Raw genomic sequence first — 20866 nt, 5'->3', positions numbered from 1 at the left:
GCATGGTCGAGTCCACCACCATTGAGTGTTTCTACAAGTTCTGTCGGGCAGTGGTGGCAGTGTTTGGACTGCAATACTTGAGAACACCCAATGCGGAAGACACTGCTCGGATCCTAGCACAGAATGCAGCAAGAGGATTTCCTGGGATGCTTGGAAGCATCAACTGTATGCATTGGAAAATGGAAGAACTGCCCATTTGCTTGGCAGGGGATGTACAAAGGTGCAAAAGGCGGTTGCAGTGTGGTACTTGAGGCGGTGGCCACACATAACCTCTGGATTTGGCACTCCTTCTTTGGTATGCCAGGAACTCACAATGACATCAACGTGTTGCAATGCTCCCATGTCTTTGCCAAGCTTGTTGAAGATCATTCTTCTCCGGTGAACTTCGAGGTCAAATGGGCGACACTACAACAAGGGGTACTACCTAGCTGATGGCATCTATCCGAGATGGCCTGCATTTGTGAAGACTATCTCAAACGTTGTGCCAGGAGGCAAGAATTCCCAGTTTGCCAAGGTGCAGGAGGCTTGCCGGAAGGATGTCGAGCGAGCATTTGGTGTGCTCCAATATCGATTTGCTGTTGTCCGGCACCCTGCTCAGACCTGGTCGAAAGATCAAATGTGGGAGATCATGACTTGTTGTATCATCTTGCACAACATGATCATCGAGAGCGAGCAAGAAGAGCCAGTGTTTGACACTGAACCATACTACAGGCAGGGTCCTCTAGCCGAAGTTGATCACCAGCTACCGGCAACCTGGACTGCCTACCTCAGTATGCGTCAGGAGATCCGAAACCCACAGGTGCATCATCAATTGCAGCAGGATCTGGTGGAGCACCTATAAAGGCTCAAGGGCAACACCGGGCGCGACGTGTGATGAAATATGAGTTTTTATTTGTTGAATTATATAATTTGTATTGAATTATTTGTTGTTGCACTATTTTGTTGAACTATTTAATGAACTATGTGATAAAAATATGTTTATGTTGGTAATTGAACGTCGAGCCACGACGAACCACGCTGAATATGACCTATTCTCGCCCATATGATCCCTTTATTTGCCGAAAGTGGACCGAAAACTGGATCAATATCAACGCCTGAAGGCGACCTAGAGGCGACGGCTGGATGTCCAACCACTCCCAACGTCGATTCTATCGACGGCTCGCCCCTAAAGGACGATTTTTATGCCTTCTGAGAAACCAACGGCTGGAGATGCTCTCAATGCGATCGACGGAGACGTGCTAGCTGCTCCCTCCGTTTGGATTTATTGGGCTCGTCGACACAATCGGCAGGACCAAGAAAACGAGTAATTAGCTTCGGTTAGAGCAAAAATCTCGACATTAGCTGTACCGGACGTTTCGGAAGTCATGTATATCTTAATGCCCCAGCAGTAATTTCGCAATTACCGCGCACGCACAGCCGCTTTCCTGGCCAATCGGAAGAGCTGGAGCGCATGCAGTCTATTAACTCACCCACGATCCCATCCAATACTATCGCTGCATGCAACGGCTGGGTTGACTCCCTTGATTTTCTATGAAAAGAACAGCAACCGAACACTGAATAAAATCGACGGCCTAATAAAAACGGACAGGCCTCGGTTGCTTATGGGTCCAATAAACCCAGACGGAGAGAGTACTAATTAAGACGTGGGCTTGGCGATCCCAGCAGCACCGACTCCAGCTGCGTTACCACATCAAGAGGGAACCAATCTGTGGTTGAGATGGTTAGGTGGACAGTGGTATCCCCAATCCACCAGGGTTCAAATCCTGATGCTCGCATTATTTCTGGATTTATTTCAGGATTTTCGGCGATGCGCTTTCAGTGGAAGGAGACGTTCCCGTCGACGACGAGGCGCCTACGATAACTTCGTAAAATCTCAAGATGATATGCTGGCTCAGTCTCTCGGAGATTCTCATAGAGGTAGGGTGTGCATGTGTGCGTTCATAGGGATGAGTGTATGCGCGTGTATATGAGCGCTTGTGTCTGTACTGATGCTAAAAAAAACCACTTACCAGGATACGATGACGGGAAGCTTCGTTTGGTGCCATTAAACCCTTTAACAGTCGCTACAAGGGCGACCTCTCGTGCATGCCACGTCGAAAGTATTGGTTGGGCAGGAAAAAAAAGAGAAGTAAAAAGAAAAAGGGAAAGAACGGAAAACTTGTCAAGTGAAACCTTTCGCCTCGAGCGCCTCCTTCTCCCCCCATGCCCTCTGCCTCGAGCGCCTCCTCCTCCCACTCCAGCGCCGCCGCTACCCTCGGCCCCCTCTCTCTATCCAGTGATGTCGCCTCTCCTCCCATGTACGTGCGCCACCGCCCCTCCGCCTCCTCCTACCTGTCACCGTCTCGCCGCTGCAGCCGTCCCCAAGGTGAGAAAGCTATCAAGGCTAGGTTTCACCAGAAAGGAAAAAAAATCCCCATTCCCTCCGGCGTCTCTTATGCCCCGCTGCCCGCCTACTATTCCTCCCGAAAGTATATTCTTCATCCTCGACGCAGAAGGATAGCACGGATTGCAGAGATGCCCTGCCGCCGTGCTCCTTTTCGCTGATCCCCTTCCACCAGATTGGCTGATGAGGGGAGGTCCAATAGGTCCATGGTGGGGATGGAGCAACGAAGCCGGAGACCCAGGCGACGGATGCCTCATGGGTAGAGGGGAGGTTGACAATACGGACAAGGAGCAACGGTGTCATATGGATCTGCAGGGAGGCATCTTCGAGGGATGGCTGGTGTCAATGTGAGTTTCTGTCAATCCTTCTCTCTCTCTCTCTCTCTCTGTCCGTATGTGCAAAGATCGCACCGTTTCATAGTGTGTGCATGTTTGATTTCATTCTCACTGTTCCATAAATGGTTTTCTCCTATCATTTTTGTTTACATGATGATAGGTTATGCAATTTTGGAGTTAACGAATCTGCTTAGTTATCTGTATATTGGCCAGTCCCTGTCATTGCTGATTGTTTTGAGTCATCAATACTCATATTTGTGCAAACTGAGAATTAGTTTTGTACTGCAGATTTGTGTTGGTATGCCCTACATATCGGTTTCATCGCCCAAGCACCTTCTGCGGAAAGAAAGAAAAAGGCAAGTACTCCTGAGGATGGCATGTTTATTCCTTCGGTTAACAAGTTCATGCATGGTTAATTATTAATTCATTCATAATCGGTAATCTTGAATGTATTTATAGGCTTTCAACAATTACAGTCAGGGCAGTCTTCTAATTGTATCAGCAACATATACTGCACCGTGGACCACCGGGTCAAGAACTCCAGCTTGGAAAAGTACCTTTACCATGCACTATGCAATGACAGCTACCCAAATGCTAAGAATAACAGGTAATACCTCTCTCTGGCATTGAATTTATTCAGAAGTGTTCAGCTATAATAATTATCATTGTTTGCTTGCTAAACAAATATGATAATGCTCCTTTATTAGTACAAATTTTGGAGCATTCATACATGCATTAGATGCGGATAGTAGTATACTAAAGCAAATTTTCATACTAACTACGAGGTTCACTGTGACAAGAGATCAAGTATTCACACTCTGCCATTTCGTTTGCTAGATAGATGCACTTGAATTTCTTTCTTCCATGACTCTTAACTATGCCACTCTATCCACTCTGGAACCACACCAAACGGTAATACTTGATGAATATATAGGTTCCTAGGTCTAATATGCCATATGTTGCTTGACACCGCACCTGTTCTAACTAGCATCACAAAATCCTTCAAGTTCTCATGTAATCTAGAACATCCCTCTTTATACAGATTTACATAACTCTAATTCACAATATAAAATTGTACTCCCTCTGTTTCTAAATATTTGTCTTTTTAGAGATTTCAAATGGACTACACACACACACACACACACACACACACACACACACACACACACACACACACATATATATATATATATATATATATATATATATATATATATATATATATATATATAGATATATATAGACATATTTTAGAGTGTAGATTCACTCATCTGCAGCCGCCGATAACTCCGACCCTGAGCTCCATCCATCCGCTGCCCCCTACCCCGTCCGCCTGCCTCGGAGTCGCAGCCGTGGATAGCCCCATCAACCGCAACCTTCACCAGCCACGCACAAACCTTCCGAAGACAAATTCCAGGTAAGTGCATGGGATCCCCCATTTGATTCATATCTGTGTCTACCTATGTATCTATCTATCTAGAACACCTCTCTTGTGTTGGTTGCATCTATGTTATGCCTGACAAGTTATCCATGCTATGATAGCTCCATATGCCTGACGAGTTGTACATCATCTATGTATCTACTAAGTTATCTATGACGCTTAACAATCATCCATGTATCTATCTTTCTTATTAGTACTCCAAAACTAAGTCTTGTTTGGTCATCAATTTGTTCTCTGTTGGCATGCAAATTCTGCAAGGGTTTTTTGGTCTCCTAATTTAGTCCTAGGAGTGATACAGGTTGTCAAGTTTTATGTTGTTGACCTGCTTCAGGCCATGTTTCTCTGTTTCTTGAGTTATAATTGTTTGCAGACTATTTTGTGAGAGTTCCTGATTCTTTTCTTTTCTTAAGGAAGCAAACACATATTGTCTTCTTGAAAAGATTGACAGCTTGGACTTTGAATTTGCCGTATGTTAGTCATACTAATTTCTGGAGCAACATAAAAGTTTTTGTAGGACCATAGCAAAGAATTATAGCACCAGCCACTTTATTTAAGGATAGAATTTTTTTTTTGCATCTACTTGTTGTACTAAAGTATCATGGTTTTCTGAATTTAATATGTAAACGTGTTTTGTCAAATCCAGTGAGCGACGCATTTGTGGGATAAAAAAATCTCGGTAGCCGTGTCATTCCCGTCCGCTGCACTTTCCGGTGGTGGATCTTGATTCAGGCGGCACATCGTTTGTTTGATCTGTTCATTGACATGATCTTATCTCCTCCCATCTCTTGGCTTTTATATCAAGGTTCCTATTTGCTGTTGAAATCTCAGAAGAAATTTATGGAAGGTTTGTCTATCATTTCCAATTTATATTCGCAGGTTAGTCTTCCCCAAAACTGACAATTTCTGCAATTATTTTGGGCTGCTTTGGTGGTGAGACTGAAGGCAGTATTCCATTTTCGCCAAACAAAGCCAGCGCTACCTGTTTCTGAATTGCATCGGGGAGGGGCGAGTGGCAAGATATATTGCCTTAGGAAGCAGAACTTTTGTGGCTTTTCCGGAAGGATTTGCTGCATGAGTTGCTTTTATTTACATATAGTTTGTGTGAACAAGTCAGTCTAATAATCCCAATATGGTGACCAATAGCATGCTAACTTCTTGCAGGATCAGCTGAAACAGCAAGGCTTGGGCAAGCAAAAGAAGAGACAGAGAGAGATAGCCGAGCATCATGCCAAACGGAGGCCGATTTCCAAGGAAGCTCGCTAAGGTATGTATCGTGCATCTGCATATTCAATCTGTTTGTTTATAAGATAATAACAGGGCTTTTGATCATTTATATTCTTGGCATTTCAACTTCCAGACCAGCAGTGATTCTGGCGCAAACGTCAAACGCCTTGAGCAAGAGACGAACATAAAGATCGAACAGCTGAAGCAGCAGGTAGCAAACATCTCTCTAGAGGTGATTCAGATGCTTCTGAGGTACGTCACCACTCTGAAGAACTAAGGGTTGATGAGTCAGTGCTGCATATGATGGCAATTTTGTATTATTTGTTTGTACACATAGTGTACTACATTTCTATGTGTTTTTTGGGTAGAATGTATACAGAGTGGCGTTATCTATAACTGCTAATATGTGTAGGAAGCTTCCTTCAGACGCCTCATATTTTGTAATGGAAGTGGTTCCTCTGCTAACAAATCTTCTGAACTACCATGATGCAAAAATATGCTTGTTGTTTGTATTTGGATACCCTGATTATACCATGATACCATCTATTCTTAGATGTTGATGCTCTGCATCGATTTATTTCAGATGCTGGAACATGCTTCCGTTTTCCTGACTCGTATAGCAGAATCGTTTGCTTCATCTCCAGAGAAACTGGATCAATTGTGCAACCATGGATAGGCTGCACAAGCTCCTAGCTTAATACTCCCTCCGCCCAAAATAAGTGTCTCAACTTTGTACTAACTTTAGTACAAAGTTGTACTAAGCTTATGACACTTATTTGGGACCGAGGGAGTAGTTGTTAGCAACTGGGCGGGACAAGCATCACTGGGTACATTATACAACATGCTTCTATTTCACTTTTTACTGCTACTGTATTATTTATGGAAATTTGCTAACTCTGGCTCATATATCCTTGAAGGGAGTAATTGTTCTGTCAATATGTGCAAGTGGATCTTCAATGGCAGCTAAAACTCTCCTCCTCCATGGAATTAGTGGCACACTTAAGATATCCTTTCAGGTTCTGGTTTGGTTGCTGGTACAACTGTATCCCCCACTAGGCCAGCTGATCAGGTGATTATTGCTTTATTAAGTTTAGGAATCACTCACCCTCACCAGCGTGTTGATGAATTGACAAGATGACTAGCTCTCTAGATTTTTCACTTTCCTTTACATATTACAAATTCAAATCTGTCGGTCCTAATGTCCTATTGATAAGAAGAAATGATAAAAATTACTGATACACTTCACTGGTGATATTACTTCGTTTTCATAACTGACACCGTTAGAATGCACAGAGCTACTCTGTTGCTTTCCATTTTGTGCGTGATATTGTAGCATGTTAATTTGGATCTCCAAGACATAGATTCTCTCTTTCCTTCTCTGCAATATCTAATTTCGAGTGTGTTGTTGTTCCTTTTTCATTGCCTAATTGGAGTGATATTGTAGCATTTTATTGCAATGCCACTGTAGGGAGTAAACTTGCAGTGTGGTACATGAGAGCATGTATATAATGATTGGTAAGATCAAGCTTTTTACCAATTTATACTGATTTAAACTTGTTGATATGGCGATAGGGTGTCCAGTGTACATGATTGTCGATTAAATTTTTATATAAACTTCTTCCAATTTGTTCCACTATGGATATGGACCTTTTTTCTATGAACTCCCTTTTATACCTTGGTCTGTTTTTGTTCGTGGTGCAACTTAAGACCATCCTGACATATTAGCTTATATTGTCATTTTTCTGAAAGACACATGATCAGGTCTTAGGGTATAGCATTTTCATAATTTCAGATTAGCTATCCCAGTCTCAAAATTTATAGATTGGGTGGATCGTGTGCAGGTACATCAACAAGAAGTTCAGGAATAATTACAGGGCGACGATCCTAGATCCCCCCCCCCCCCGCCTCCGACTCGAGCAAGGAGCAGCTGCTGCTCCAACCTTGCACCGCCGACCTCACACCGGCCCAAGCAGGGGTGGCGCGCCTCATCCTCATCTTCCTCTCAGCGCGGATAGAGATGGCGGCGGCTGGATCTGGCTAAGTGGCCAGTGAGGATGACGACTTCACCCCCGCCCCCAGTCAAAGTCAACCGGCCACTTCCATCGGGCGTCGCCATGTTCTTCCTCACGCGTCGCCGACCGGCGGCGAGAAAGAGGACATCGTGAGGCTCGAGGAGGTTGCCATCACCACCGGCGAAGAGGACGAGGACCTCCTACTTGATATGTAAGCCGTCGTTACTTCTGTTGACCTGACCCGATCGGATCCTGCTCGTCAATATCCGTATGTTTTCATGCATGGATTTCACTTTAGTTCATAAAAAAGTGATGTAGTACTAAATTTTAATTTCAACATATATCAGGACAACTCAGCCGTGAACTTTAAAAGAGCAAACAAGGTTCTGGTATTAGAGTCTGAGCTGGTAATTTCTGATTATCTTCACTTGAATGTGTAAAGTTTTGTTTAATCCATTTTCCTTTTGTTACTTGTGTTTGCACGTCTCTCAACCTGACAAACATTTGACACCTGAAGCCTTTCTATGTAGGTGGGAAAGTGATTCAAGAAATTTATATAGCGTTACCTGAATGCACAAGAGTTGCTGCTGGAACTCCATTAGTACAGTTACAGGACTTCTTAATATGCCATGCTAATTCAATTTAGCACATGACACACTGACCAGCCATAATATTTAATTAGATAATGTGTTGTGAAATGTTTGGCATTTTGTCTGCAGTTCATGGCAATAATTTCAGTACTTGAGATTCCATAATCCATAGTAGTCTTTTGGTCTGCTTAGTTGTCAATTATACAGTTGGAAAAAACAATTGCATATTTATTACTCTTCCTAGGTGTGTCCAGAGATCTAATGCTTCGACACTACAGATGTCTCTGCTAAATGGTTTGTTCGATCGCATGGGATGTGCTAATGGAGATGGCGAGGAAGACAAGTAGAGATGTGTGATGGTAAGGGGTTAACTAAATTAATCATGCAACATTTGTTTGCTATGTGATCTGGGAATTATATCTTACAGATTGCCTTTCGTCTCCCTTTTGATTAGTACTCTTGTCATCTACATGGATAGATTCTTCTGTCCTAAATCACGTGGAAGGTTGCGATCACTGTATGGGCACCTACATTACTCCTTCTCCTTGACTATATGAGATTTATACCCGTTGCTCAAGTATGTCATGAGGTGATTTACTATCTTCAATGGTTCCCAATTACTATGAATGGTAATTTTTTGAATGTATGTTGTTGTGCTCTCATAACTGGGATCATCCATATGATGCTCATGTTGATCTCGTAGTGTAGTCTAGGTTTATGTATTTGGTAAATATTATTTTCCCATGAATTTTCTGTACTACATAAGAAAGGTTAGTTTGCAATACGAGGCCATTTGCTATTTTAAGGGGATCTCTGTACTGGATAAGCAAATTATGTAGGTACCATTTTTGTATAGCCATTTCTTCCTTTTGACTATTTTGTTTAGACTTTGGACTTCCAACTTAGATCTATGGTCTACAACGTTAAGTTCAGTAGCAAGTTCTGTACTGTCATTTTTTCTGTAGATCTCTCTTGTCTCGTATATTGGAGTGGGGAAACTTTGCAATCACTCATGGATAGATGAAGCTGTCAAGCACTTGTGCTTTTGCTTTTGTGATTCCATTTACTTCTTCTTAACAACACACTTCTACAGTGTTTTGTGATATAAACATTTAGAAAACTAGGCGTGATGTGTTGTGAACTCATGACCGCTAGCCCTTTTTTTGTTTTTTTGTTTTCCATTTTGGGTACATAAAAAGTCAATAGTTTTTAGCACAAGGTTTATTTTATTTTATTTTATTTACCAGGTTAACAAAGGACTTGAGTATACATTAAAGTATAAGCACCATGATTTATTCAGATGTTTGACACTTGATAGTATCCGAGATGCCGCAACAAGGTCTGGTGTAGTGTTTTACAATGTTGTCATTTCTTCACTTTGCAAAAAATGGGAAACTGATCGTGCCATTGATTTATTTCGCCCACATGGTGTTGATTATTTCATAATTCATCATTTTTATTAACTTATTCATGTGAAGTGTAATCTTGAAAGTTGCATTTGCAGACTATACCATCTGAAATGTCGTTTATTAATAACTGTTGGAGTGTATATCCTTCGTTAGAGTGAGTACGAAAAACTGAACCAAAAAGGGAATGTAATGTTGTCAGCGAGGATGGGATTCTTATGCCTCAGGTTTCCCTTTGTATCACTGAGACTTGAGAGTAGATTGTAGGGTAATACATTCTACATGCATGTGTGTTGTAGTTGTAGCAAGTTAGACAAGGTACCCCCCTAATGCCGAGAGTATGGAGCTGACGAAGGCTATCAACAACAAGCTTCAGGGTGCGTGCACGCAGATGAATTTCTCGTTTTTGGAATAGCCATATTGAATAAGTAGTCTAACTGACTTCCTTGTTGTTTGTTTATCAATATGCAGAGGAGAATGGTCTAACCTATAGCCCAGATCAGGTGCTAGCGTCCAATGGAGCTAAGCAGTGCATTGCACAAGCTATGCTTGCTCTTTTCTCACGTGCTGGTGTGGTAAAGTTATCATCCTTGTGCATTGATTTTTTATTGAACAAATACTTTTCATACTAGCTTAGACAATACGATGAAAATAGCAGCACCAAGTGGTTATCATGTACTCCTTTTGTTGTCCCCAGTTCTTAAAAGTTAGCAGATTGCTTCTAAATGTATTATAGCACATTTGATTAACTTCTTGAGTATCATAAACAAATGTGATGATGCAGGTCTACAAACAGTTCTGAACATAAGCACTAGAAAATATTTTTGCTGCAATGACCATATAAGCAAATAATGTGTATCTCCATTGCTCATGTTTGATATTCATTCCTAATAGTATGCTTGTGTTATTGCTTGGTACATATTGTAGTTTTAGTTATTTGTTTAATATTTTTGAATCATTGACCCGCCTTTCTCATCTTTCTACCTAGAGTATGGTGATGTACAAAGCTCTTGATATATGTAGTGTGGTTGATTACGAAATGTACCAAAAAGTGAGTGCAACTTATATTAAGTTATACTCACGAGTCTTGATGTTGATTGAATTGAAACTTTGAAATGATTATAATTGAGATTTGAAAATGTTACCCAAACCTCTAAGGGTAGTTGCATCCTGATGCTTTACATCCTCTGGATGTCTTTTTCTTGAATTTATGGTACCTGCACAAACACATCCTTTACCCTTTTATTTCCAGTTATGACAACAACGCAGGCTATTTTGGGGAATTTGATTATTTGCCATCACTTATTTTGTAGTTTGATGATTTGCCCTCCGTTACTTTGTAATTGATCCCATGACACCTTTTACCTGGCACTTTGCTAATTTGCCCTCTGGCAAGTGGGTCCCGCAAACAAAGACCAAAATACCCTTGCCAATTGATTGACCAGAATCGATCCAGTCGCTCGTCGTTCTCATCCCCTTCTCTCGCACAGGAGGTGAGTCTCTCTCTCCCGCTCCCTGGACGGCGGCGGCGGCTACTGGACTCGACGGTGGCGGCTACTGGACTCCCGGCCAGGAGGTGAGTCTCTCTCACCCGCTCCCTCCCTCTTCCCGGGCACATAGGGTTAGGGTGACTAGTCGCCGCCACCGCCCCTCGCGTTTTGCTCCGCCACCCTTCGCGTTTTGGTCCGCTGCCGGCAACCACCTGCCTGTGCGCCGCCGCTCCGGCCACCGCTTGCCCATGCGTCCCTATCGCCCGTGTGCCCGTGCGCGCCGCCACTGCTGCTGCACTTGGCCGTGCGTGGTCAGTTGCTGGATTTGTCTCAAAATCATATCTGTAGATTTGTCTCAAAAATTATTTCCTGGTTGTATAGAAAATAGTGGTCAGTTGCTAGAACCCAAATGGGATAGAAGGAACCCCAGATTTATGGACGTTTCTTGCTTGTTGTTGGAGATCTCATGATTTCTTGCTTGCTGCTGGAGCCTCATGATTGTTTGCTTGCTTGTTGTTGCAGACCACATCATTGAGATGAGTTAGGTGTTGGAGATGGCTGAACCGAAGACGGGTGAGCACGTTGTTGCAGATGGCTTCGACTTTCCTCTTTTGTTTGTTCCGGAGCTGAGGTGAGAAAGCAAAGTAGCTTCTTTTTGGTGCTCATCTGAATGCACGTTAGCGAATAGACTCTAACTCCATCGTATATTGTTCGTTATTGGTCATTGTCGAGTAGCCCGCCTCCGCCGCCGTTGGTGTTCACATTAACTATTAGAGTAGCTCGTTATGTCTACAAGCTTGATGATGGAAGCGAGCAAGTTGTTGACAAGCATGATGTTGTGTTTGATTTCAACATTTCTGGTATGTCATGGGTTAGCTTCAATGAAGCTGTGGCAGAACATATCAAAATGGGGATAGGCCAGGAGATACATATGGCACTACAATTGAGTATCATACGCTGTGGAAAGGCAAAGATATAGCACAAAAAGAGATTTATGGTAGCATGAGCCAAAGTTTTCAATATTTGTTTAACTTCAAAGCGGAAGTTGAGAAGAGATCCCCAGGAAGCATTGTGGAGGTGGATATGAAGATGGTTAACGGTATAGTTCGCTTTAACCGATTCTTTATGGCTCTTAAACCTTGCATTGATGGCTTTAAAGCTGGTTGTAGACCATATCTTAGTATAGACTCAACTGCACTCACCGGTAAATGGAGAGGTCACTTAGCCGCTTGTACAACATTAGATGGGCATAATTGGATGTATCTTGTAGCATTTGCATTCATTGATGGTGAAACCGATGAAAATTGGACATGGTTCATGTCACAACTCAACAAGGCATTAAGTCCTGTTTCCCCTCTAGCTATATGCACAGATGCATGTAAAGGTTTAGAGAATGCAGTCCAAAAAATATTCCCTCATGCAGATCAAAGGGAGTGTTTTAGGCATCTCATGGCTAACTTCTCTAAAAAGTTCCAAGGAGATGTGTTTGGCAGAATGTGGCCAACTGCTAGGGCATATAGGCCACAAGTTTTTAACTACCACATGAATAAAATCCTAGCAGAAGCACCTGATGTGCATGAATATCTCTCAAGATACCACAGCTTAAAATGGATGAGATGCATGTTTGACCCCTCCATTAAATGTGATTACATCAACAATAACCTTGCCGAGTCTTTTAATGGTTGGATTAAAGATTACAAAGATTTGCCACCTGATGAGCTAGCTGACACTCTTAGAGAGCTAGTCATGAAACTTCATGAGAAAAGGATAAAGATTGGAATGAAACTGAAAGGAAAAATTATTCCAGCCATCATCCAACAAATTCATAATAGGACAAGGGGACTTAAACATTTGAAAGTTGGGAAATCTGGAGTTGCAAGTTATGAGGTGAGGGACACAAGTAAATACAACTTGCGACATGTTGTGAAAACTGACCAAAGCGAGTGCACGTGCTTGGAGTGGCAGCACACAGGGAAGCCTTGTGAGCATGCACTTGCTTTCTTGCTAGATAGAAGGAACCCCAGATGGGAGGATTATGTGCATGACTATTTCTCTCTGGAGAAGTTTCGGGCAACATATGCTGGAGAGATTGAGCCATTGACAGATAGGTCTCAATGGCCACATGTACAATTTCCATTTGACATGGAGGCTCCATTAGACAAGAAAAGAGGGGTTGGAAGGCCTAGAAAGAACAGGTACAAGAGCTTCCTCGAAGGTGGAGATGGTGGTCCTAAAAAGAAGAAAGAGCCAAAACAGCTAGGCAGCAAGAATAGATGCAAAAGATGCCACATTTTAGGCCATAGGCAGTCCACATGTCCGTTGAATGGACCAAAGCCAAGGTACATGTAAATGATCAATGTAATCATCACTTGTAATGATCAATGTTTACTTCATCACTTATTTTACTGTGTACTAACTTGTTTACGTGTAGGAAAAGAAAGAAGAGAGCAACAAGGTATCCAGCTGATGATGATGCCTCGGCACCAGAACCTGAAGTGGCAGCCCCACGACTTGAAGTTGTTGTGACTACCAATAGGGACATGATCACTATGCCACTTAGTCTTCAAGGCAGTCCCAATCCAGTGACAAGAAGGTAACATACCCACATTCTATAGTAATGTTTAATTTTCCTTGCAATTCTTACATTTCTCAACACAAGCAGGATGTTGGCTACGGCGTTGGCTGATGAGGCAACACATGCAGCACCACAACTTGAAGTTGTTGTGACTCCTAATAGGCACATGATCACTATGCCACCGAATCTTCAAGGCAGTCCCAATCCCGTGACTAGAAGGTAAACACATCAACTGTTCTTTGTAATGTTAATTTTTCCTTCCTAATCTTATATTTCTCAACACATGCAGGATGTTGGCTATGGCATTGGCTGATGAGGCATGGCAGCAACCTACCCCAACTGTGAAGGACACCACGATGGCATATGACATGGCCTCAACCTCGAAAGCTAGGAAGTTGACCCCGAAGAGAAGGAAGATCTAGTGTTGTGCATCATCTTCTATGTTCTCTATGCTTTTGGTTGTAATATGTCAGACTTGGCACGCATTACTTTGTGTGCAACATGGCACCAATTATTGCCTTATGTTTTTGGTTGTAATATGCCAGACTTGGCAGCCCCTACTAATTTGTGCAACATCACAGCCTTATGTTAGATGATGTATGGACATGTGAAATGTATTGTGTTCAAATTGTGTGCTGGTACATGCATATGTTTATCTGAAAAGATATGTTATATTTTGGATCATATGTGCATAAATTGTGTGAGAAGTTAGAAAAAACAACCAAAATGCTGTCCAAATTAGGCCAAAATGATGCCCAAATTTTGAACTTTTTTTTAACAACCCAGAAAAAATTGAAATAATTTCAAAAAAACAACCACATATGTGTGACTATTCTGGGAAAATTTGAACTTATTTGGATCAAAGGTTCAACGTTTCCATGCATTTCAAGTTTGAGATCAGCTTGTTTGACCATCTGCCAATGCTTGCATCAGAAGAGACAATGAAGAGGAGCAACACGAACTAGTCCTTCGAGCAGTAGCAGCAGCACGTTCAGAATGGGAGCAGTGGCGGCTGACAAGAGCAGCTCGCCGTGAGCAGCTGGGAGAGACGAGGAGATGCAAGGGGAGCAAGAGGGAGAGGTGGTGGCGGGGCAGCAGGGGCCTCCGGGGAGCAGCAGGCCGACGGCAGCGGTGGCGTTGTGTGTCAGGAGTGAGCAACAGCTAGAGTTCAGACTGTGTGATTTAGTCAAACAGGTAAAAGGGCAAAAGTGTCCTCTGTTTTGTGCACTTAAGTTGTTTCTCCTTTGCAAAGATTATTTTTGTGTACACAAGTGGCAAAAGAACAAAGTGCAAACTAAGGAGTGGCACCTGATCAGTTTCAATGTAATATGTGGCAAAATATCAAAGACCAAAGTAAACGGTGGCAAATAATCAAATCGCCCGGCTATTTTGGCACAAATCGCGCCAAGACGAAGCGCTGTGACTCGTGTTGATCTCGCGGTCGGCGCCGGAGGAGATGCACCGCCGGGCGCCGCCGCCTTGGCTGGCGACCCTGGTGGCGTAGCTCCTCCCCAGGCTGAGACCAGCCCGCAGCGCAGGGAGCGCCATTGACTCGGTCGATCGATGGAGGTGCCAAGGTGATGCTTGCTAGTTCGACTTTACGATCCCGCTCGGTCGATTTAGTTTGTGCGTCATGCGTCTCCGTTGTACGTTGAACCCAACCTCGGACCAATTTTATATCCGCGTGAGGCCGCCGGGCCGGCTACGATCCGATCCGAGATGAAGTTGTTTTCCTTCCTGCTCTCGGGTTGTAGGTTCTTTAGGAAAAGTTTTTTATAGCCACGCCGGTCGACCGTGTGAGGATTCCGACCGTTGGGTCGCCTCGGGGGCACGGCCTCCCTCCCAAGCGATCACTCTCTCTCCTTTTATTCTTTCACTAGATTATTGATGGCGCGCGTTGCCGCGCCCGTCTATTTTGATGGCAAATATTAGAGATTGAACTTTATGTGTGGATACATTTATTTTGAAGTTAAATTGACTTTAAGTGGAATATACATTTGTTGTTAATCCATCTATTTTGTTTATTAAAGTGATTTTTAGGTTAATACACCATTGCTAGTTTTATAGTCATCAAATAATGGACGTTGTCCATCCATGGTGGCAGTGGTGTATCAAAGGGAATGACATTAGGCTATTAGAAGAACAGACATAGTATAATCATGCACAACTAGTAGTAAAGATTTAGTTACATAGATAGCCATCATCCACATGGAAGAGCGGAAAATTATTGTGCTATTGTAGCAGTAGTTGTCTTTTAGCAGTAGATAAGTATATGAAATATGAATTTCACATACTAAGTGAACATATCAAATAATAAATACATACTTTCTGTGTGCAGCTTGTATAACAAGGGGCAAATACGTAAGAACATCCATTTGAAAAAAGGACATGCAACACAATGCAAGCTTAGATAATCATGGTATAGCTTGTTGTCTTAGGACACATATTATGAATATCGTAGATGGTCCGGTACATATGTATGCATAGATGGGATTCTAAATATATAAGGATAGCTTCCTTGACCTTCAGGTCTACTTTAGCCATCAATTTGTTTACACATATTTTTTGAACATTGTAGGACTGGAATGACTCAAGGGGCCTGCAAAAGCAGAGTGAGCATTACATATATACTAACAGTTAATAAAAAGATGAACAATTAAAGAAATGATTATTCTGTTTTACAAATTGGTAAATATGCTAGTAATGCCAATTATTTAAATTAAATAAAAGAGACAGCCATACTAGTGAGATTATAATTGTTGCATGTAGGTAGTTTGCCTTCTCTTGAGAAGTGGTCATGTGCTGTTGTAAAATAAGTTAGTCTTATTCATACATTAAATCTCAACCAATGGGCAAAGCAAACTTCCAAGTCCCTAGGTTCACCATCAATCAGGTTCTCCCTCAAAGAATGAGACTTCCTCAGAATATGAAATGACATTGACGAATCAAGCATCAAACCGGTATAGCAGAATGTATCACAATGCATATATCACATCATGATAAACTTGTTAACTCAATCAGATCTATCTCTTGACAATTTGTGACATGTTTAGTATTATAGCAGCACGTCAACTTTTTACAGAAAAGCTGCCTCTAAACAGCAAAATGTTCTAAGTCTAAAATAACTTTAGACAACAAAACAAGCAACTGGTTTATGTTGAAGTTCAGTTAGCATTTGGACGAAGCGCATGACGAAATAGACTATGTTGGATTATATTTGCATGAAGAGATGAGGTGTGTCAGTCCTGCGAGTGAACTAATTACCTGATCAGCAGCCATGGCAAATTGTGCATTGAAGAATTCACCAAGCAAAATATGAGAACCAGCCTCCATGATCTGTCTGAATCAAATAGTTGACCAGATCCAGGATTGACAAACCCCTGTACAAACTGAGTTTAGAAAGACATTAGCAGAAAAGAATTGCTGAGTGGAAAGGGAATTGTAGGGGAAAGAGAAAAATAAAGATAGTGGGCAATACAACCGTGAACCATAGCTGCTATAGTCAGAGAAGGACGGAAAGTTACATATTCAGGCGCATGAAGTCAAGCAGCTGCAGGCCAGGAAAATAACAATGTATATCTCCACTAAACGATGCAGGTGAACGGCAGCGCACATCAGTTGTCGTTAACACTTCCAAGAACTGATGATTCATCGCCTCTTTCAACCTGGCAGATGAGATTCAGTCGTCGGCTTCACCGAATAGCCATAGGGCTGCTTCGGTTCTCCCACGAAATCCAAGTGTCACGGCCTGCCTCACCCGCATGCCCCGCGACTGAGAAGGCCGTGCACTCAGCGGGGATCAGTCGCCGGCTTGCTGAAAGATGTTGTGCAGCTGGAGTGGAAAGGGTGGGCGAAGAGTGACAGGAAAGGAGGAATATATACACGTACCTGTACTCCTCGGCATCGGAAAGGATCGGCAGCCGCCATGAATGCGCGCTCCAAAACTGAAGTGTGATTGCATCTTTAGAGTGTCAGCGGAGCAGTTTCCATCAGATGAGGCGTCACCCACATCGTGCGCCATGGGATCCCCTCGCGCGCGTCGGGCGGATCCCCAAGGAAGATCGATCGCGCGCGCATCGATTGGATCCCCTCGCAGCGCCCGCACCGGCCGCATCGCGAGCGTCTCGATCCCCCTCTGTCACCGATCAGATCCTTTTTTTTTTAACCTGTCACCCCTCTGTCACCGATCAGGTCCTTTTTGTATCAGGTGCAGGCCGATCCGTCGCTCTGGACCGTACATGCTTGGTTAGTTAAGTGGGCTGGAAACTCCCAAATCGCCTAATCGGCCCAGTTAACCAGAGGGCTTCATTTCGGCCTGCGGAGCAGCAGCCCACAGAACAGCTAGCCCAGGTTTGCCAGATGCGAGACAGATCGTTTTAGCAGGAGATCCGACGGCCAAAAATGTGCAGATCACGTAAACGGACGGCCAGAAACGTGCAGTGCTGAGAGGACTCGCTTTAGATACGGTTATACTGTCCTTAATTCACAACTCAGACAACTGCATACTGATAGTATTCTCTGCCTGTTACTACTAGCTAATTACTGCAAGATAAGCAAATTCATACGGTGATTGCATACTGCACCACTACGTAGGAGTCTCAACCCTCAAGCCCATTGGATGGTGTAGGTGCTGTCGCCGGTCCGCTTGTCCTCATAGCGCTCCCAAATCACGACCCCGCCGTAGTTAGCCGCCTTCTGCACCACCGGGATAACAACATGGAGGTTCTTGCTTGGGGTGCACGTAGCCAACCTTCCGCTCCGAAGCCGGCAGGTCGAGGTAGATCTGCGTGCTCGGTTGCGCCGGGCGGAGCTACAGGGTGGACAGGGTGGGCCGCGGCCCACCCTGGAATTTTGAACCGGCCTATATACCATGTAGAATTATAGATGGGCCAGAGAAAAAAATAAGGCCCAACAACATCTCTGACCCAGGAAAGAACGCACGCACCACGCAGCCTGCACCAGGCGCGAGAAACAGCGAGACGAAACTGAATCTTCTACCCCCTTACGCCCAGCCGCCGGCCGCCCTGTCTCCATCAGCCTCGCCGCCCTCGCCGGTCGACGGACGCACAATCGCTCAGGACTTAGGAGGCTCCTCCACTACTTCCTCTTCGTCGCGCCTGCCGCCTGCCCGTCGCTCGGTGCCAGCCGCACCTCATACGAGGCTGCGACCCGACCCTCTCCTGCCACCGGCCGCCTGGCGCCCTGCAAGCCGGCGGCAGCCGCCCAGTAGCTCGCTGTTTCTCGCGCGGCCTGATTTGAGGTACCATCTCCAGAAGCTCGCTGTTTCTCGCGCGGCCTGATTTGAGGTACCATCTCCAGAAGCTCGCCAATGGACCATTCCCCAATTTTCAATTTAGGGTTTGCTATTTGCTTATGTGTACTAGAGTACATGAGCGACGAACATACACATAATTTTGCACATCATTCATGTCCATTTATGTCATTGTGATCCGTAGAATGTAAATATTGATCTATTCCTATGTGGTGTTGGTAATTACTCACAAACATTCACATGTCATGTTTGTTGTAAAAAAAATTAATGGACCACCCTGGTTTCAAATCCTAGCTCCGCCACTGGCGGTCCACCTGTCCCACTCCTGCTTCAAGTGTGAGGCGCAGTGGGGGCGTCGTAGAACCTGACGGGTCTAATTAGTTAGGATTGTAAAAAACATATGAAGTGGTGATTCTGGGAAAAGTTGGGGAGGGGAACGATTCTGGTAGAATCGTCCAAAAGAACTGGCCCGAAGATGCAGTTGAAAAGCCCCGCGGCGAATTCATTTGGAACAGTTATAAATAAAGTGATTGGATAGATAAGTACTACTCGATTAATTACTACTGTAGCTAGTAGTAGTATACTGTATATGTTACTTATCTCTTTACATTAATGTAAGACGCTTTTGCAGTTTAAATTTGTGGTTTAAATGGTGTGCCATGTGCCGTGTCAACCGTACTTATTAATCGAGACCTACTACACAGGTCTCACGTTATTCTTGCAAGCACATGGCACACCATTTCGAGCACAACTGCACACTGATAATAGCAAACACACCATTACGAACTGACTACTAGAAAAAAAAAAAGACAAGCAAAGTAGCAAACACATGCAATTCACACGGTAACGCTGACGCGAGTGAGAGAGGCTCAAGCCCAATTGATGACGAAGCTGCTGAAGCCGGTGCGCTTGTCCTCGTAGCGATCCCAGACCATGATGCCGCCGTAGTTGGCCGCCTTCTGCACCACCGGGATGATATCGTAGTAAAGGTCCAGGGGGTGGACGTAGCCGACCGTCTTCTCCGAAGCCGGCAGGCCGAAGTAGATTTGCGCGCCCGGCTGCTCCGCCGTCCACCTGTCCCACTCCTGCTGCCAGTTAGCGGCGCACTGGGGGTAGTCGAAGAACCTGACGAAGATGCGGGTGAAGAGCCCCGTGGCGAGCGCCCGCCCCACGCGCCTGTCCCCGCACGACGACGTCGCCGTCAGCTGCACCGGCACCCTGCCGCGGTACGGCTTGTTGTAGTCCCATAGCCGCCTGGCCAGCTCGTCGTAGGGGTCCGGGCCAGGCCGCCCGCCGCCGTCGAGGAAGAAGTCGATGCCGTCCACGTAGGCGTCGCCGAACGGGCGGTGGACGCCCTCGCGGGTGCCGAGCATGTAGGCGTTCCAGAGGTAGTCGGCCACGTCGGCCGCCGACTGGGCGGTCGGCAGGGAGTAGTGGCCGCCGAAGCCCCCGATGGAGAGGAAGACGAGGAACTTCTTGGAGTGGCAGTACTTGATGTCGGCGCCGACGGCGGAGACGTCGTGGCCGGAGAGGTCGAGGTGGTACTTGCCGCGGCCGAAGACGTCCAGGAAGGAGATGACGGCGATGGTGTAGGTGCCGGTGTCGCAGGCCTCCCGGAGGGACCCCTCGTCCTTGTTCCGGCCCCAGAACACCACGACGTTGCCGGTCTTTCCCGTGGCCGCGGCCGGGCGCCCCGCGAGGAGGGTTGCGGCGAGAAGGAGGAGTAGGAGGGAGGCTGGCCGACGGCGTGTGAGCGCCATTGGCGGATGGATATGAGTTCTCTTGCTTGTATTGCCTGCTGCTGTGAATAACTACCTCGATTTGTGTCTGATATATATAGGTGAATTGTTGACCTTGTGGAGATTGAGTTGCTAGACGTGGAATGGAATTGAAGAAGGCTACAGTTGACACGGTACTGCCACGAGTAAGTTGTTGAATTCTCAGCTGGATTATTTAGGCTGGATCCTATACTATGTGCCGCGCGCGCGGGAGCTGACTCAAAAGGATTCCATTTTTTTTAACACAATACAGACGCAAGCGCTCGTATAAACATGCATACACTCATCCCTATGAACACACACACGCACACCCTATCTCTATGAGCACCTCCGAGAGACTGAGTCGGCATATCATCTTGA

The 20866-nt window shown here is 44.6% G+C and overlaps 3 protein-coding genes and 1 long non-coding RNA gene across 13 annotated transcripts; 2 read left to right on the top strand and 2 right to left on the bottom strand.

Annotated features, from left to right (window-relative positions):
- Positions 1–4937: 4937 nt before the first annotated feature.
- On the top strand, positions 4938–6187 carry LOC123180020 (uncharacterized). Its single transcript, XR_006490668.1, has 4 exons — positions 4938–5035; positions 5321–5423; positions 5517–5635; positions 5967–6187. It is a non-coding gene; the product is annotated as an uncharacterized lncRNA (long non-coding RNA).
- A 5248-nt stretch (positions 6188–11435) lies between these two features.
- LOC123044864 (uncharacterized) lies at positions 11436–13878 on the top strand. Its single transcript, XM_044467745.1, has 6 exons — positions 11436–11512; positions 11617–11741; positions 11849–13220; positions 13313–13474; positions 13544–13675; positions 13746–13878. Exons 1-6 carry the CDS (start codon positions 11436–11438, stop codon positions 13876–13878), a joined length of 2001 nt encoding a protein of 666 aa, XP_044323680.1.
- Positions 13879–15637: 1759 nt separating this feature from the next.
- LOC123179984 (uncharacterized) lies at positions 15638–17616 on the bottom strand. Of its 10 annotated transcripts, none has more exons than XM_044591927.1 (4): positions 17466–17616; positions 17345–17392; positions 16721–16845; positions 15638–16055 (listed from the first exon to the last, which is right to left on the bottom strand). In XM_044591927.1, the coding sequence occupies exons 1-4, from the start codon at positions 17568–17570 to the stop codon at positions 15863–15865; spliced, it is 471 nt and encodes a 156-aa protein (XP_044447862.1). In that variant the 5' UTR covers positions 17571–17616; the 3' UTR covers positions 15638–15862. The 10 variants fall into 10 exon arrangements, 4 of the variants coding, with proteins under 4 accessions (XP_044447862.1, XP_044447871.1, XP_044447877.1 ...); XM_044591936.1 differs by having other exon boundaries at positions 16721–16836; XR_006490659.1 differs by adding an exon at positions 16199–16258 and having other exon boundaries at positions 15643–16055; positions 16721–17392.
- Positions 17617–19597: 1981 nt separating this feature from the next.
- LOC123179974 (xylanase inhibitor protein 1-like) lies at positions 19598–20503 on the bottom strand. Its single transcript, XM_044591916.1, has one exon. It carries the CDS (start codon positions 20486–20488, stop codon positions 19598–19600), a length of 891 nt encoding a protein of 296 aa, XP_044447851.1. The 5' UTR covers positions 20489–20503.
- Between the last annotated feature and the right edge of the window lie 363 nt (positions 20504–20866).

The sequence above is a fragment of the Triticum aestivum genome, chromosome 1A (genome assembly GCF_018294505.1).
Source record: "Triticum aestivum cultivar Chinese Spring chromosome 1A, IWGSC CS RefSeq v2.1, whole genome shotgun sequence".
In the NCBI taxonomy this organism is placed as follows: domain Eukaryota; kingdom Viridiplantae; phylum Streptophyta; class Magnoliopsida; order Poales; family Poaceae; genus Triticum; species Triticum aestivum.
This window is presented reverse-complemented; position numbering and strand designations above follow the sequence as displayed.

Coding starts and splice junctions, on each gene's coding strand:
- LOC123044864 (XM_044467745.1), top strand. CDS start 11,436: ATGGCTGAACCGAAGACGGGTGAGCACGTTGTTGCAGATGGCTTCGAC. Junction 13,475..13,543: donor CCCAATCCAGTGACAAGAAG/GTAACATACCCA, acceptor CAACACAAGCAG/GATGTTGGCTACGGCGTTGG. Junction 13,676..13,745: donor CCCAATCCCGTGACTAGAAG/GTAAACACATCA, acceptor CAACACATGCAG/GATGTTGGCTATGGCATTGG.
- LOC123179984 (XM_044591927.1), bottom strand. CDS start 17,570: ATGCGGCCGGTGCGGGCGCTGCGAGGGGATCCAATCGATGCGCGCGCG. Junction 17,393..17,465: donor GGGATCCCATGGCGCACGAT/GTGGGTGACGCC, acceptor TCAGTTTTGGAG/CGCGCATTCATGGCGGCTGC. Junction 16,056..16,720: donor TTGCCATGGCTGCTGATCAG/GTAATTAGTTCA, acceptor CTGCTTTTGCAG/GCCCCTTGAGTCATTCCAGT.
- LOC123179974 (XM_044591916.1), bottom strand. CDS start 20,488: ATGGCGCTCACACGCCGTCGGCCAGCCTCCCTCCTACTCCTCCTTCTC.